General features: G+C 41.0%; 1 protein-coding gene across 15 annotated transcripts in view; it reads left to right on the plus strand.

Moving 5' to 3' along the window:
- The window catches only part of ABCB4 (ATP binding cassette subfamily B member 4), a 90,754-nt gene that overhangs the window by 72,676 nt on the left and 2,400 nt on the right, over positions 1-15,678 (plus strand). For 11 of the 15 annotated variants that reach the window (XM_013989596.2, XM_005656694.3, XM_021063464.1 and 8 more), the window contains 4 exons: positions 1,745-1,901; positions 3,160-3,357; positions 4,828-5,034; positions 14,554-14,700. In XM_013989596.2, the coding sequence (XP_013845050.1) occupies positions 1,745-1,901; positions 3,160-3,357; positions 4,828-5,034; positions 14,554-14,700 (709 nt within the window). The remainder of the gene's footprint in view (positions 1-1,744; positions 1,902-3,159; positions 3,358-4,827; positions 5,035-14,553; positions 14,701-15,678) is intronic. The other 4 variants (XM_021063454.1, XM_021063455.1, XM_021063458.1 and 1 more) reach the window with 2 other exon arrangements.

Raw genomic sequence — 15,678 nt, forward strand, 5'->3', positions numbered from 1 at the left:
AAGAGGCAGACTGTAAAGGTCAGCCTCTTAGGCACAGAGGGGAATGGTGTAAAATGGAGATGGAAGAGCAGAAAGGTTTTGGAGAGACAAATGGAGATACCCAGCTGAGAATGGCAATGTGGAGTACTTGTATTGTCTAGGAAAATACCAGTAAGAAAATTGGTCCTTTTTTAAAAATGGTTTTATTTTTACCATTAAAATGCTAAATTCTGGATAAGTTAAATCTTTCCTACTAAAGTTGCATTGCTGGCTATGTTAATCATTCTTTTTTTAAAAATTATAGTTGATTTACAATGTTGTGCCAATTTCTGCTCTACAGCACAGTGAGCCATGTATATATATATGTGTGTGTATATATGACTTTGTCTCTATCTCCCATCATGTTTTATCCCAAGAGATTAGATACAATTTCATTATTCTTCTAAATGTGGATTTTTGATAACCAACCATGTCAAGTATTTAAAGAAGAGCCATGCCGTACACCATCCCAACCCCCATGTACTTAAAACATATTTTAATATCTAAGTTTGGGAAAATACTGTTTTAAGTTCTCCATCGTTAATAGAGATTTTCCTATCCCCTCTTCTTTCTGGGGAGTTCTGGTGCCAAAAGTAAATAGCTTTGTGTAGATGTGATCTCCGACTCTCTATTCTTCCTGTAAGTTAGAATCCATATCCATTCTTTAAAGAGCACAGAATTGGAGACGAGACCTTTAGCTGAATTTCAGTTGCTTTTTCAGAGTTTTAGCAATGGTTATTCTACTTGTAAGTGAAAAGCTATTTGCACTGAAGTTTTTTTTGCCTGATAATTGTTTAACCTCCGCAACAATGATTATTGTTTGAGCAGGAGTGTGGAAGAAACCACAGACTGGAGGTCCCAGCTGTAGAGTCAATAAGAAGCCTCATTTCTTGTCTGGGACCAATCAGGTCCCTTAAGCACTCGGGGCTTCAGTTCTCTCCACTCTAAATGGCATGTACAGCTAGTTTGTGGAATTACCCGAGATCACAAATCAGATTCAGTTATCTGCCGGTCCTGAGAGAAAACTTTACAAAGTTACATGACATTAGAGTTCTCACTGTGGCACAACAGAAATCAGCAGTGTCTCTGCAGCACCAGGATGAAGGTTCATTCCCAAGCTAGCACAGTGGGTTAAAAGGATATGGTCTTGGGAGTTCCCATTGTGGCACAGTGGAAATGAATCCAGCTAATATCCATGAGAATGCAGATTCAATCCCTGGCCTTGCTCACTGGGTTAAGGATCCAGCGTTGCCCTGAGCTGTGGTGTAGGTCGCAGATGTAGCTCGGATCCCGAATTGCTGTTGGCTGTGGTGTAGGCAGGCAGCTGTAGCTTTGACTCCACCCCTAGCCTGGAAACTTCCATATGCTGCAGGTGCAGCCCTTAAAAAAGCAAATAAATAAATGAATGCTGTTGACACATCTGCTGTGTGTAGGTCGCCTTGGATCCTATCCCTGACCCGCAAACTCCATATGCCAAACAGACACAGTTACATGAAGTTCAAGAAGTGAGAAGCTCCTGAAGGAAGCCAAAAGGCAGTAGAGGAAAAGGAAACCCTGCCTCTCCTCCAGGGAATTCTGTAGAAATGTGTGTGGGTGGTGGTGGTGGTGGGGGAATGACTGAGGGAATAAAAACATCCATACTGGTAAGCAGTATGTCTTTGGACTTTGAAACATCCTGGAGCTAATGATATAAGCTAATTTAAAAAACTCCTCTGCTTCTGTCTAGGGTGTTTTCAGCGATTGTGTTTGGTGCCGTGGCTCTAGGACACGCTAGTTCCTTTGCTCCAGACTATGCTAAAGCCAAGCTGTCTGCAGCCCACTTATTCAGACTGTTTGAAAGACAACCTTTGATTGACAGCCACAGTGAGGAAGGCCTGAGGCCTGTGAGTTGCCTGTTGTCTGATGAGCCCTTAGTTAATTTTCTCCTAAAGGTTTGCTGTTTGCTAGATTGTAACTGCAGGATAAATTTGTACTGATTACACTGACATTAACTTTGCTAGTTTTGTGACAGCTACCAGACTACTGATATTTGGCCAACTTTCCTGGCATTTTAAAATTTCATAGGTGGTTGCAAGGATTCTCATGTGTAGCACATCAAAAGTAAAAAAGCAAAAACCAGGAGTTCCCATCATGGCGCAGCAGAAATGGCTCCGACTGGGAGCCATGAGGTTGCAGGTTTGATCCCTGGCATCGCTCAGTAGGTTAAGGATCTGACATTGCCATGGGCTGCGGTGTGGGTCACAGACGTGGCTTGGATTCAGTGTTGCTGTGACTGTGGTGTAGGCCAGCAGCTACAGATCTGATTCAACCCCTGGCCTGGGAACCTCTATGTGCTGTGGGTGTAGCCCTAAAAAGACAAAAGAAATAATAATAATAAAAAAAATAAAAGGCAGCAAAAAACAGCTCCAAACCCAGATGTGCTGGAACTGAATAATTTCCACAAAAATTGTGAGTCATTTCTGCATGGAAGATATGTGATTCTGTATTAGCAATCTGGCTTCGGTCACATTTTGTAAGGCCTGTGTTACACTTGGTAGAAGGCTACTTTATTCAGAGTAGGAGGAAAAAATCCTATCTCCTAACTTAGATCTGAATGTTCTTTGTGTTCTTTGTATGACACAAGTCACTGCACATTTTAATGCAGGAGAAGCAGCGTGGGCAAAAAGACATGGGGACTTAAACAGTTTTGGGGGACTTTACCAGGTATTTCGTGTTCTGAGAAAATTGCTGTGCCCAGTGAGTGAGATTAAGAGGCTGCCAGGACTCGAGACAAGGGCTATTCACGGAGACTGCCAGTAGAAACTGCTCTCAATCCCCAAGCCTTTGAGCTTTTAGCTATTGACTTGGTTCTGGCCACAGAATCATCAGTAGGGAAGATTAAATGTTTGTCTCAACCAAAGCAGAAGATGAGTTGAGATGTCCACTCTTGCTGCATGACTCTTTCAACTAACCTGTTCCCTCAGCTCCCATCTTTATGTTATATAACAACCTGCTACCGATACTGACTCGAGCCGGTACTTGTACTGAAGATGAACTTTCTATTTCTCTGCTATCGTCTTTGGTAACATTTCCTTGAAATTATGCTTTTCTTTGCCGTAACTGTCAGACCAATTATAAGAGCAATATAAATGTTATTTTTAGGATAAGTTTGAAGGAAATGTGACCCTTAATGACGTCGTGTTCCGCTATCCCACCCGGCCCAACGTGCCTGTGCTTCAGGGGCTGAGCCTGGAGGTGAAGAAGGGCCAGACCCTGGCCTTGGTGGGCAGCAGCGGCTGTGGGAAGAGCACGGTGGTCCAGCTCCTGGAGCGGTTCTACGACCCAGTGTTTGGAACAGTGGTGAGCACACTGACATAAATTAGTAACCTGACCTAAGGCAGTATTTCTAGTGGCTAAACCCATATTCCTATAACAGAAAACAAAAACTAGACAAGACCTGTAGTCCTCATTGAGAAAATGACAACATTTTATACACTCCAAACTGGCACCCCTAGTCAGACACATACTTGGGGACAATAGGGTCAAACATCTGGAATTGAGTCTAGTGAGAAAATACTGACTGTGAAGTTTATCTCTACCCTGTGCTGGGCCTTTGGAGCCAGCCTGATCCTGCTGTGTGAACACTCACTCACTCCCTGGGTTAGGAAGGTAAGCCACACACTCCTCCAGAGCTCTCCGTAGACTCCCACCCCTGCTCCTGCTTTGCCTTCTCTCTCTAACCTGAACTCAAGGCTCTCTTTGATCCTTACCTCCAGCTCTTGTGTATTTGCTTTCAGACTGATTTTGTGGCGTCCAGCCCCTGGCTGTCTTCTATAAGGGGAGACTCATCTCTTAGCAATAATAATGCCTGCATCTCCCATTACCTGGCAAGGGTGCCTACTGACCTAACCCAGGGAGCCCCCCGCCTCCAGTTAGACAGTCACCAGAGGGTTCAACCTTGTTGCGCTGTTTCTTTGTGGGAAGTCTTATGCTTCCACTACTACACTTACTCTAATGCCATGAATATAGGCAAACCAGCTCAACAACTCTGTAGGTAGGCTCTGCTAATTATTGTGGTGGGATCTCCTTTCTTGAGAGGTTAGGATGGGTTGGATTTGTGTCTGCTTCCTCACCCATGACCTTCTCTTTGCTGGAAGCTGTATTCTCACTTATCCTATCACAAGGCCCCTCTAGAACCACCATGCCTCCTGCTTACAGCAAACAGAAAATGATCCAAACCACCACCGCCAAAACTATTCTTCCAAAGATAAAGATATTGCCCTGGGAGCTCGTCTGCTTTCTGTTGAACTCTTGCCCTCAGTGCTCAGCGTCAAAAAGAGACATGGGGGAAGCTGAAGGCTGGTAGTTCTCAAGGGAAAGACAGATAGAGGCAGGACAGGAGAGAAGGCTCTTTGAGAACCTGGGGCCAGGCTGCTGATCTGCTGTTTCCCTGGTGTGCCTGGAGGTGGAGGGAAAGTTGAGTTGAAAGGTGACATCAGATACACGGAGGACTTACTTCCTAAAGGCAGAGGATGGTACACTTGCTTGGAGGAGGGCAGATAGGAACAAAGAATGTAGTATGGAAGGATGGGGCCAAATGTGCTACCGTTTTGCCAGGCAGAACAAGAAGGGAATAACCTAGTTACTGTAAAAAAAACATTCTGTTGGCTGTCCGCCTCCAGTAGTGTGAAAACTTACAGCCCGAGAGGCTTGGGATTTTACAAACTGCTGTGGCTCCCTCCCAATGGGAAACCTAGACAGTAACTTAATGTCTAGAAAGTTACTTTGTTTTTAAGCCCATCTGATAGTTTGTGGACTCTGGTGTTTCAGCTGCTAGATGGCCAGGAAGCAAAGAAACTCAATGTCCAGTGGCTGAGAGCCCAGCTCGGCATCGTGTCCCAGGAGCCCATCCTGTTTGACTGCAGCATTGCCGAGAACATCGCCTACGGGGACAACAGCCGCATTGTGACCCTGGAGGAGATTGTGTGGGCGGCCAAGGAGGCCAACATCCACCCCTTCATTGAGACCTTACCCCATGTAAGTCAACTGGTGACTTCCTAGGATGGAATCAGCATCAACTACAACTGTTGGCCCCCTCCAGCAGTTCCCAAGGTTAGACTCTAGTCCTTGGCTCTGACCTGGTACTGTGACCTTGGACAAGACTGAATTCCATGATACCAGGTTTCCTTACAGTAAGGGGAAAATGAGTCATCATGTCTACCTCACATATTATATGAATGTCCTCAGAAACAAATGAGGTGATATTAGGTCACCTCAAACCGGTGTTCGTGGGCTGCATTCTGACTGTAGCCATGTTTACTGTATCCCTTGTGGTGCTTTCTTTGTGAATTCAACATTTGAGATCATTAGAGGTTCTCAAGAGGTGTAAGGAATAGAGATCGTACGTACCCTTTCTCTAGTTTCCTTCAATGAATGACATCTTGCAAAACTAATACAAATTACAACCACAGTACTAATTTGATACTACCCACTGATCTTATTTAGATTTCCCTGTTTTTACTTGTGTGCATTTGTGTATGTGTGTATTTTGTTCTATTCCATTTTATTGCGTAAGTAGAGTCATGTGTCCAGTACCACAGTAAAGATATGGAATGTTTTCATCACCTCAAAGATCCCTCATATGCTTTTAAAACCATACACCACGCCTCCCCGCCCTGACTCCCCACAACCTCTGGCAGTCACTAAGTATTCTCTTATTTCTGTAATTTTATACTTTAAGGATGTTATATAAACACACGTACAGTGTTTAACCTTGTGAGCTTAGCTTTTTCACTCAGCACAATTCCCTGAAGCTGTTGTTTCTAACTATAGTTCATTCCTTTTTCTCGCTGGGTAGGATCCATGGTCTAGATACAGCTTGTGTGACTAGTCATCTCAAAGCACATGTAGGTTGTTTCCAGTTTTTGTCTATTAAGAAGAATAAAGCTGCCATAAATGTTTGTGTACAGGTCTTAGTGTGAACCTATTTTTATTTCTCTAGGATAAATGCCCAGAAGTGCAATTGCTGGGCCATATGATAACCGCATGTTTAATTTTATAAGAAACTGCTAAACTGTTTGCCAGAGCGGCTTTCCCATTTTTTGTTCCCACCAGCAAGTATGCATTCTAACAGTTTTTCTAAATCTTTGCCAGCATTTGCTATTGCCATTTTTTTACAGTGTTATAGTTCTCAGCATCTAAAGCTTTCACCTCCTTGGTCAGGTTTATTCCCAGGTATTTAATTTTTGGGGGTGCAGTTTCAAAAGGTATTGTATTTTTATATTCCTTTTGTAATATTTCATTGTTAGTATACTGAAATGTGACCAATTTCTGAATGTTAATCTTATATCCTGCTACTTCACTGAATTCGTTGTTCAGTTTGAGTAGTTTTTCGGTGGAGTCCTTAGGGTTTTCTATATATAATATCAGGTCATCTGCATAGAGTGACAGTTTGGATACCTTTTATTTCTTTTGTTTGGATATCTTTTATTTCTTTTGTTTGCTGTGGCTAGGACTTCCAATACTATGTTGAATAAAAGTGGTGAGAGTGGGCATCCTTGTCGTGTTCCAGATTTATTGGGAAGTCTTTCAGCTTTTCTCCATTGAGTATTATATTTTTTGCGGGTTTGTCATAAATGGCTTTTATTATGTTAAGATATGTTCCCTCTATACCTACTTTGGTAAGAGTTTTGATCATGAATGGACGTTGGACTTTGTCAAATGCTTTTTCTGCACCTATTGAGAGGATCATGTAGTTTTTTACTTTTCTTTTGTTAATGTGGTGTATGATGGTTGATTTGCGTATGATGAACCATACTTGTGAACCTGGGATGAATCCCACTTGGTTGTGATGTCTGATCTTTTGTTGTTGTTGTTGTTGTTGTTTTGACTTTTTGTCTTTGTGTCTTTTTAGGGCTATACCTGCAGCACATGGAGGTTCCCAGGCTAGGGGTCCAGTTGGAGCTGTAGCTGCAGGCCTATACCACAGCCACAGCAATGCTAGATCTGAGTCATGTCTGAGACCTACACAGCTCATGGCAATATTAGATCCTTAACCCACTGAGCAAGGCCCGGGATCAAACCCGCATCCTCATGGATGCCAGCTGCGTTCGTTAACTGCTGAGCCATTACAGGAACTCCAAGTGTATGGTCATTATTATATGTTGCTGGCTGAAATTTTGTTGAGAATTTTTGTGTATATATTCATCAAAGATATTGGCCTGTGGTTTTCTTTTTTGGTGGTATCTTTGTCTGGTTTTAGTATTAGGGTGATGGTGGCTCCACAGAATGTCTTTGGGAGTGTTCTTTTCCTTCAGTCTTTTAGAAAAGTTTAAGAAGGATGGGTATAAGTTCCTCTTTGTATGTTTGGTAGAATTCACCTGTGAAGCCATCTGGTCCTGTACTCTTGTTTGTAGGAAGTGGTTTGTGTGTGTGTGTGTGTTTATTTTTCATTTTACTACTATTATTATTTTTTAATAGTTATTTCCCCAATGCAGTTTTTTTCCTACTGTACAGCATGGTGACCCAGTTATACATACATGTACACATTCTATTTTCGCACATTATCATGCTCCATCATAAGTGACTTGACATAGTTCTCAGTGCTGCACAGCAGGATCTCATTGCTAATCCATTCCAAAGGCAATAGTTTGCATCTATTAACTCCAAGCTCCCACCTACCCCACTCCCTCCCCCTCCCCCTCGGCAACCACAAGTCTATTCTCCAAGTCCATGATTTTCTTTTCTGTGGGAAGGTTTATTTGTGCCATATATTAGATGCCAGATATAAGTGATATCATATAGTATTTGTCTTTCTCTTTCTGACTTACTTCACTCAAGATGAGAGTCTCTAGTTCCATCCATGTTGCTGCAAATGGCATTATTTCATTCTTTTTTATGACTGAGTAGTATTCCATTGTGTATATATCCACCATATCTTCCTAATCCAATCATCTGTCAATAGACATTTGGGTTGTTTCCATGTCTTGGCTATTGTGAATAGAGCTGCAATGAACATGTGGGTGCATGTGTCTTTTTTAAGGAAAGTTTTGTCCATATATATGCCCAAGAGTGGGATTGCGGGGTCATATGGTAGTTCTATATATAGGTTTATAAGGTATCTCCATACTGATCTCCATGGTGCTGTAGGCAGTGTTTTCATTACATAGTCATTTTCATTTCTAGTGATGAGTCTGTTCAGTTGATCTATTTCTTCTTGACTCAGTTTTGGTGGGCTGTAAGTATCTAGAAAGTTGTCCATTTCTTCTAGGTCATCAAATTTGTTGGCATATAATTATTCATAGTGTTCTCTTGTTTTTTTTTTTTTAATATATATCTGCAGTATCCTTTGAGATTTCTCCTTTTACATATCTTATTTTGTTTATTTGGATTTTTTTCTCACCTCTTCTTAGTGAGTCTGGCCAGAGGTTTGTCAATTTTGCTTATGTTTTCAGAGAACCAGCTCTTGGTTTGATTGATTTTTTTTTTCTATTGTTTTTTTAATCTCTATTTTATTGATTTAAAGATTTAAAGATCTCTGATATTTATGACGTCCTTCTGCTGACTTTAGGTTTTGTTCTTGTTTTTCTAATTCATTTAGATGTTGGGTTAAGTTGTCAATTTGAGATTTTCTTCTTTTTTGAGGAAGGCCTGTATCACTATGAATTTTCCTCTAAGCACTGCTTTTGCGGCATCCCAGAGAGTTTGAATGTTATGTTTTCATTATCATTTGTTTCGAGGTATTTTTTAATTTCCTATTTGATTTCCTCATTGATCCATTGGTTTTTTAAGTAGCATGTAGTTAGTTTTTCTCATTCTTTTCCTGTGGTTGATTTGTAGTTTCATGTCAGTGGTCAGAGAAGACTTTTGAAATAGTTTCTACACTTAAATTTGTTGAGGTGAGTTTTTTGCCCCAGTATGTAGTCAGTCCTTGAGAATGTTCTATGTGCACTTGAGAAGGATGTATATTCTAATTTTTGGGGGATGTAATGTCCTGTAAATGTCAATTAAGTCTAACTTTTGTACTGTGTCATTTAGGATCTCTGTTGCCTTACAGATTTTCTGTCTAGAGGATCTGTCCATTGATATGAGTGGGGTGTTAAAGTCTCCTACTATTATTGTATTCCCATCAATTTCTCCTCTTTGTCTATGCTAGTATTTGTTGTATGTATCTGGGTGTTCCTATGTTGGGGGCATATATATTGATAAGTATAATAAAAATCCTCTTCTTGAATGGATCCTTTTATCATTAAATAGTGTCCTTCTTTGTCTTTACGGCCTTTGTTTTAAAGTCTATTTTGTCTGATATGAGTATTGCAACTCCTGCTTTCCTGTCTTGTTCATTGGCATGAAATATCTTTTCCCTTCCCCTCACTTTCAATCTATATGTGTCCTTTGCCCTAACGTGAGTCTCTTATGTACAACATATTGTAGGCTCGTGCTTTTTTTCTCCAGTCTGCCACTCTGTCTTTTGATTGGAGCATCCAGTCCATTGACATTTAAGGTAATTATCAATAAATATGTATTTATTGCCATTTTAAACCTTGTTTTCCAGTTGATTCTATGTTTCTCTGTTGTTCCTTTCTCTTTTTGGTGGGATGATTTCCATTTATTCTATGATCAAATTTTTCCTTTTTAGAACTTTTGATCTATCTTGCTACTCTCTTCTGGCCTGTAGTGTTTCTGTAGAGAAATCAGCTGATAGCCTTATGGAGGTTCCCTTATAATTAACGTTTTGTTTTTCTCTTGCTGCCTTTAGAATCCTCTCTTTAACTTTTGCCTTTTTTTGTTTGTTTGTTTTAGGGCCTCACCCATGGCATTTTATTTATTTTATTTTTAGTTTTTGTGAATGTAATAATCAGTTTTGATTTGTGGTTGCCATTTTTTAAGTATATTAACCCCTTCCTATATCTATTTGATTTATCCTGATAATCATATAGGAGCAAACACATTATTTAAAAAAAAAAAGAGTCTAGATTTTCTTACTTTCCTTCCCTACATTTTATGATGTTGAAGTCCTTTTTTAACAGCTTCATATTTGTCCTTTTGCTGTTCCTTGTGTTTATTGTCACTTTTACAGTAGGTTTTTTTTCCCTTTTATATCTGTACACTAGCTTATTTGATTGCATTCCAATTGTGATTTTCTCCATCCTGTTTCTTCTTTTTTTTTTTTTATTTAGAGAAGTCCTTTCAGTATTTCCTTTAGAATGAGTTTAGTATTGCTGTACTCTTTTAGCTTTTGTTTGTTAGAGAAATTCTTTATTTCTCCTTCTATTTTAAATATTCTTGGAGTTCCCATCGTGGCACAGCAGAAACAGATCCAACTAGGAACCATGAGGTGGCGGGTTTGATCCCTGGCCTTACTCAGTGGGTTAAGGATCCATTGTTGCTGGGAGCTGTGGTGTAGGTCTACAGCTCCAATTAGACCCCTGGGAACCTTCATATGCCACGGGTGCTGCCCTGAAAAAAATAAATAAATAAAATAAATGATATTCTTGGTGGGTAGAATATTCTAGGCTGCAAATTTTTCCCTTTTAGAACTTTGAATATATCTAGCCACTTGCTACTCTCTTCTGGCCTGTAGTGTTTCTGTAGAGAAATCAGCTGATGACCTTATGAGGGTTCCCTCATAATTAACGTTTTGTTTTTCTCTTGCTGCCTTTAGAATCCTCTCTTTAACTTTTGCCTTTTTTTTTTTTTTTTTTTGGTCTTTTTGTTTTAGGGCTGCACCCATGGCATATGGAGCTTCCCAGGCCAGGGGTCAAATCAGAGCTGCAGCTGCTGGCCTACACCACAGCCACAGCAATGTGGACTCCGAGCCGAATCTGTGACCTACACCACAGCTCATGTCAATGCTGGATCCTTAACCCACTAAGTGAGGCCAGGGATCGAACCCGCATCCTCATGGATGCTAGTTGGGTTCACTAACTGCTGAGCCATGACAGGAACTCCAACTTTTGCCATTTTTATTATAATATTTCTTGGTGTGGGCCTGTTTGGGTTCAACTTGTTTGGGGCCCTCTGTGCTTCCAGTATCCTGATATGTTTTCTTTAGATTTGGAAAGTTTTCAGACATAATTTCTTCAAAGATATTTTCAATCCTCGTTTCTTTTTATTCTCCTTCTGGAATACCTATTATGTGTAGATTGGCCTGCTTTATATTATCACATAGATCTCTTATAATGCTTTCATGTTTTTTCATTTGGTTTTCTATCTGTTGTCCTGATTGGGTGATTTCCATTATTCTGTCTTCCTAATCACTAATTCATTCCTCTGCATTATTCATTCTGCTCTTTAGTGCCTTGAGCTCAGTTAGCATCTCTGCAAATGAGTTTTCTAATTTTTCTTGGTTTGTCCATATATTTTCTAATTCCTTTCTAAAGTAATCTGCATTACTCTTTATATCCGCTCTTAATTCCCTCATATTCATCCTTAATTCCTTTGGTATTTTCACTGTCTCCTTTTCAAACTCAGTGTCTATTAGACTGCAGAGGTCTGTTTCATTGTTTGCTCCTTCAGCAGAATGCTCCGGTTGTTTTAACTGGGCATGATTCCTGAGCTTCTTCATCTTGCCTATATTTTTCTTTTTATGTGAGTTCAGGGAAACCAAGCTGTAGTCTTGGAGGGCTATTTCTATGCAAGAGCACCCTTGTGTATTTTGTGGGGGGTTACTATTTATTTTTGGCATGGGAGTTTGGATATTCGCTGTCTCTTTTTTCACTGTGAACCAGCTGTTATGCCCAGGGTGCTGAGTGTGTTTCCAGGGAGAAGGAGGCAGTGGGTAGGGCTAGTAGTCAGTGTGGGGTTGCTGGGCTCTTAACAGTGGCAAGGACCTGCAGAAAGGTGGCACAGGCTACTGCTAGTTGTAGGGGCCTTGGAAGTGGTAATGAGCCTTAAGCAGATTTAGGAAGTGCCCAGAGCACTTAGCAGTGGCAGTGGCAGGGTGTGTGAGGTCCCAAGGGAGTGAGAGCAATAAAAGGTGATGTTCGGTTGCAGTGCCCTCCTCTTTGCTGCCCTCTGAGGTGACTGGGGCTGCAAGTAGTGCCTATTCAAAGACCCCTAGTGATGGCAGGCCATGCCCACCTCTGGAGTCAGAGATAACTGCAGTGGTTTGCCCCCTCCACCTGTAGACCATGCAAGAAGCACCCTGTCCTGCTTAGCTCATGCAGGAAGTGCTGCACAGGCTGCTCATAGTTGCAGGGTCCTGGGAAGTGACAATGATCGAGCGTGTGGGTGCTGCTCAGAGTGTTTGGCAGTGGCAGCGGCAGGGTGGGTGTGTTCCCAGGGGAGTGACGGCAACAACAGGTGGTGCTCGGTTGCAGTGCCCTCTTTTTTGCCGACCTCTGGGGTGACTAGGGCCACAGGTGGATCTGGTTCACAGACCTGTAGTGGTGGCAGGCCACAACTCCCTCTGGTTTCTGAGATGATTGCTGTGGTTTGTCCCCAGCACCCATAGATCAAGCAAGATGCACCACATCTCACTTAGCTCCCAGCTGCCCTTAGCCCACATAAGAGGTGCCCAGTCTCCCATAGTCTGAGCAAGTGGCCTCGCACCACCTGTAGCCTGTGCCAGGGGTACCCTGCTGAAAGCCCACGTGTGCACAGGGAAATTCATTTGGCCATCTGTCCCTCCTCCTCTTGCCCTCCTCAGCAATGGTGCCTTACTTCTCCTGCAGGCCTAGACCTCTTCCAAGCTTTCCTTGGGTGTGGCGTTCTCCTCCCCAGCCCATGGCACACCACCCCTTACCCCCTTAGGCTGTCTCCACACAGCCAACCCTAGTCCTCTCCTGGAACTGACCTCCAGAGCCTGAGTTTCAGCACCCAGCCTCTGCCTGAGTGTCTCAGGCTGTGGTGTCTGGGGCAGTGGTACAGATGATCTGTGCAGCTCTCACTCTGCTTTGTTCTCCTCAGTCCAGCTGCTGCCCTTTTCTTGGTGACATTGAGGTCCCTCATCTTGACTGATGTCCCCCTCTGTTAGGTGGCTTCCCAGGGTACGAGCACCTTTTCTCTTTCACGGCTTCCTCTCATGAATGCTAGTCCCGGCCTGATTCCTTTCCTCTTTTTATTTTGTTCTACCCAGTTATGTAGAGGGTTTCTTACTGTTCTAGGTTTTTCTTCTGCCAGTGTTCAGTATATGTTCTGTGCAAATTGTTCTACATGTAGATGTGTTTTTGGGAGAAGGTGAGCATGACATCTTAATCCTCCCCCCGCTAAAAATTTTAGTTTTACATTTTACATTTAAGTTTATGCTCCATTTTAATTTTGGTATAAGGTTGTTCAATGTTTCATTTTATTTTTGAAGAGCACCTGTACTCCCCAATTTCCATGGTACCCAACACTCCCTATTACCTTCTTGTAGCTGTTCTGACTGTAGCTAGATTGCAGTGAAGTCAATATGAATTTGAAAACTAAAGTAAGGGTTTAATGATTTTCTCAGTGACTAGTAAACATGAGTAGTCCTGGAATTGAGAGCCCTAAAAGTGATGGCAGGGATTATTTATTCTGTGGCCCTCACCTAGCATCTGCAGTTGCACTGGATTAAGCTGAAGAGGAGCTTATTTTTACTGTCATATTCTGCTATAATTTGAAATCATACTCAAGATTCTAAACTCTCCATGTTAGTGAGCGTTAGCAACTCTTAACACATAGTCTTTGACTTCAGTCAAGTAATGGATTTGACAGTGAACAGAAAAACTTTGAAGCTTCAGCTTTTGATTTGACATTGGACTTTCCAGGTCATTAGTTCACATGATGTTGAATGTATATGATATACACTGAGTTCAGTTCACTCCAGAGTGAGCCCACTCAGTTTATGCCTTTATTCATTCTGTGCTTTTGCAGCCTAGACTGGTCTCTCAATATGCAGCTTACCACCTTCTCCACAAAAGAATCTTCGCATTTGAGCTCCCCTTTTCCTTCTTTTCCCACCTTATCTCCATAATTGCTATGTCCCTCTTCTGATCTTTCATAGCATGTTACATAACAACCCATTCAGTACTTCCTTGACTGTATATTGTTACTTTTTTCTCTTTAGATAATAAATCCCTTAAGGGTAAGAAAAAGGCAAATTCATTTTTATACTTCCCACAGTTGTGGCATTATAGGAGTCAGTAAATGTTTAAGTGAATGAATGAGTTTGAAAAAGAATAAACTAGGCTCTATGTGGGTCATGTGACTATTTTAAAGTAAAAATGTTAAACCTTAAACAGTAACTTGTAACCATTTCAGGACTCCAGTGACAGCAGGTCAAGTGACATTTTGATAATGGTGGGAATTGGAGAATTTGTTGCAGAATACCATTGAGAATTAAGGTCATTCATTTTTCTAGTTTGATTTTAAAAAGGAATGTATTGTTAAAAAAAATTAAATGGGCAACTTGGTAATTATTAAAGACACTTTCTTGATTCTAAGTTTTTTTTTTTTACAAGTAGAACCGTCTAAGACTTTTTTACAAGTAGAACTGACTGTCAAATGTTAAGAACTAAAAGTTTATTCAATATACTGTTAGGATTTTTCTGAGTTAGATGTTTATTAACTTTAGTAATGGCTAACTTGCAGAAATATGAAACAAGAGTGGGAGATAAGGGGACTCAGCTTTCAGGAGGTCAAAAACAGAGGATTGCTATTGCCCGCGCCCTCATCAGGCAACCCCGAATCCTACTGCTGGATGAAGCTACATCGGCTCTGGACACTGAAAGTGAAAAGGTATGGCCTCCAACCTCATGCTCCATTTAATTTCTAAAACAGATGTTTTTGTGTGATCAACCATGAAAATAATAGGTAAGCACACAAATAGCTCATACAGCTCAGTATCAAAAAAACCCACACAATCCAGTCAGAATATGTGCAGAAGATCTACACAGACATATCTCCAAGGATGACATACAGATGGCCAACAGGCATGTGAAAAGTTGTTTAACAATGCTAATCATTAGAGAAATGCAAATGAAAACTACAATGAGGTATCACCTCGAACCAGTCAGAATGGCCATCATCAAAGTCTACAGATAAGAAATGCTGGAGAGGGTGTGGAGAAAAAGGAACCCTCCTACACTGCTGATAAAAATGTAAATTGGTGTGACCACTATGGAGGACAGTATGGCGGTTCCTTAAAAAACTAAAAACAGAACTTGCATTTGATTCAGCAATCCCACTCCTGGGCACACATCTAGACAAAACTATAATTTGAAAAGATACATGCACCTGTATGTTCACAGCAGCTCCACTTACAATATCCAAGACATGGAAACCACCTAAGTGTCCACTGACAGATGAAGCTTTAAAGATGTGGTATATGTACACAATGGAATATTACTCAGTCAGAAAAAGAATGAAATAATGCCATTTGCAGCAAGATGGATGGACCTAGAGATTACCATACTAAGTGAATTAAGTCAGGAAAAGAAAAATATGATATCACTTAGATGTGGTATATAAAAAAATGATACAAATGAACTCATTTACAAAACGGAAATAGACTCAGACATAGAAAATTTATGGGTACCAAAGGGGACGAGGGGGATGAATTAGGAGTGCGGGATTAAAATGTACACACTAGTATATACAAAATAGAGAACCAAATAGATAAACCAACTATTGATTATAGTTTCCTATACTATACTATTAAGTACAGTTTCCTATTGAGTAATTTTCTTATGCTCAATAAGAAACTACACTCAGTAT

Source organism: Sus scrofa, chromosome 9 (genome assembly GCF_000003025.6).
Source record: "Sus scrofa isolate TJ Tabasco breed Duroc chromosome 9, Sscrofa11.1, whole genome shotgun sequence".
Lineage (NCBI taxonomy): Eukaryota > Metazoa > Chordata > Mammalia > Artiodactyla > Suidae > Sus > Sus scrofa.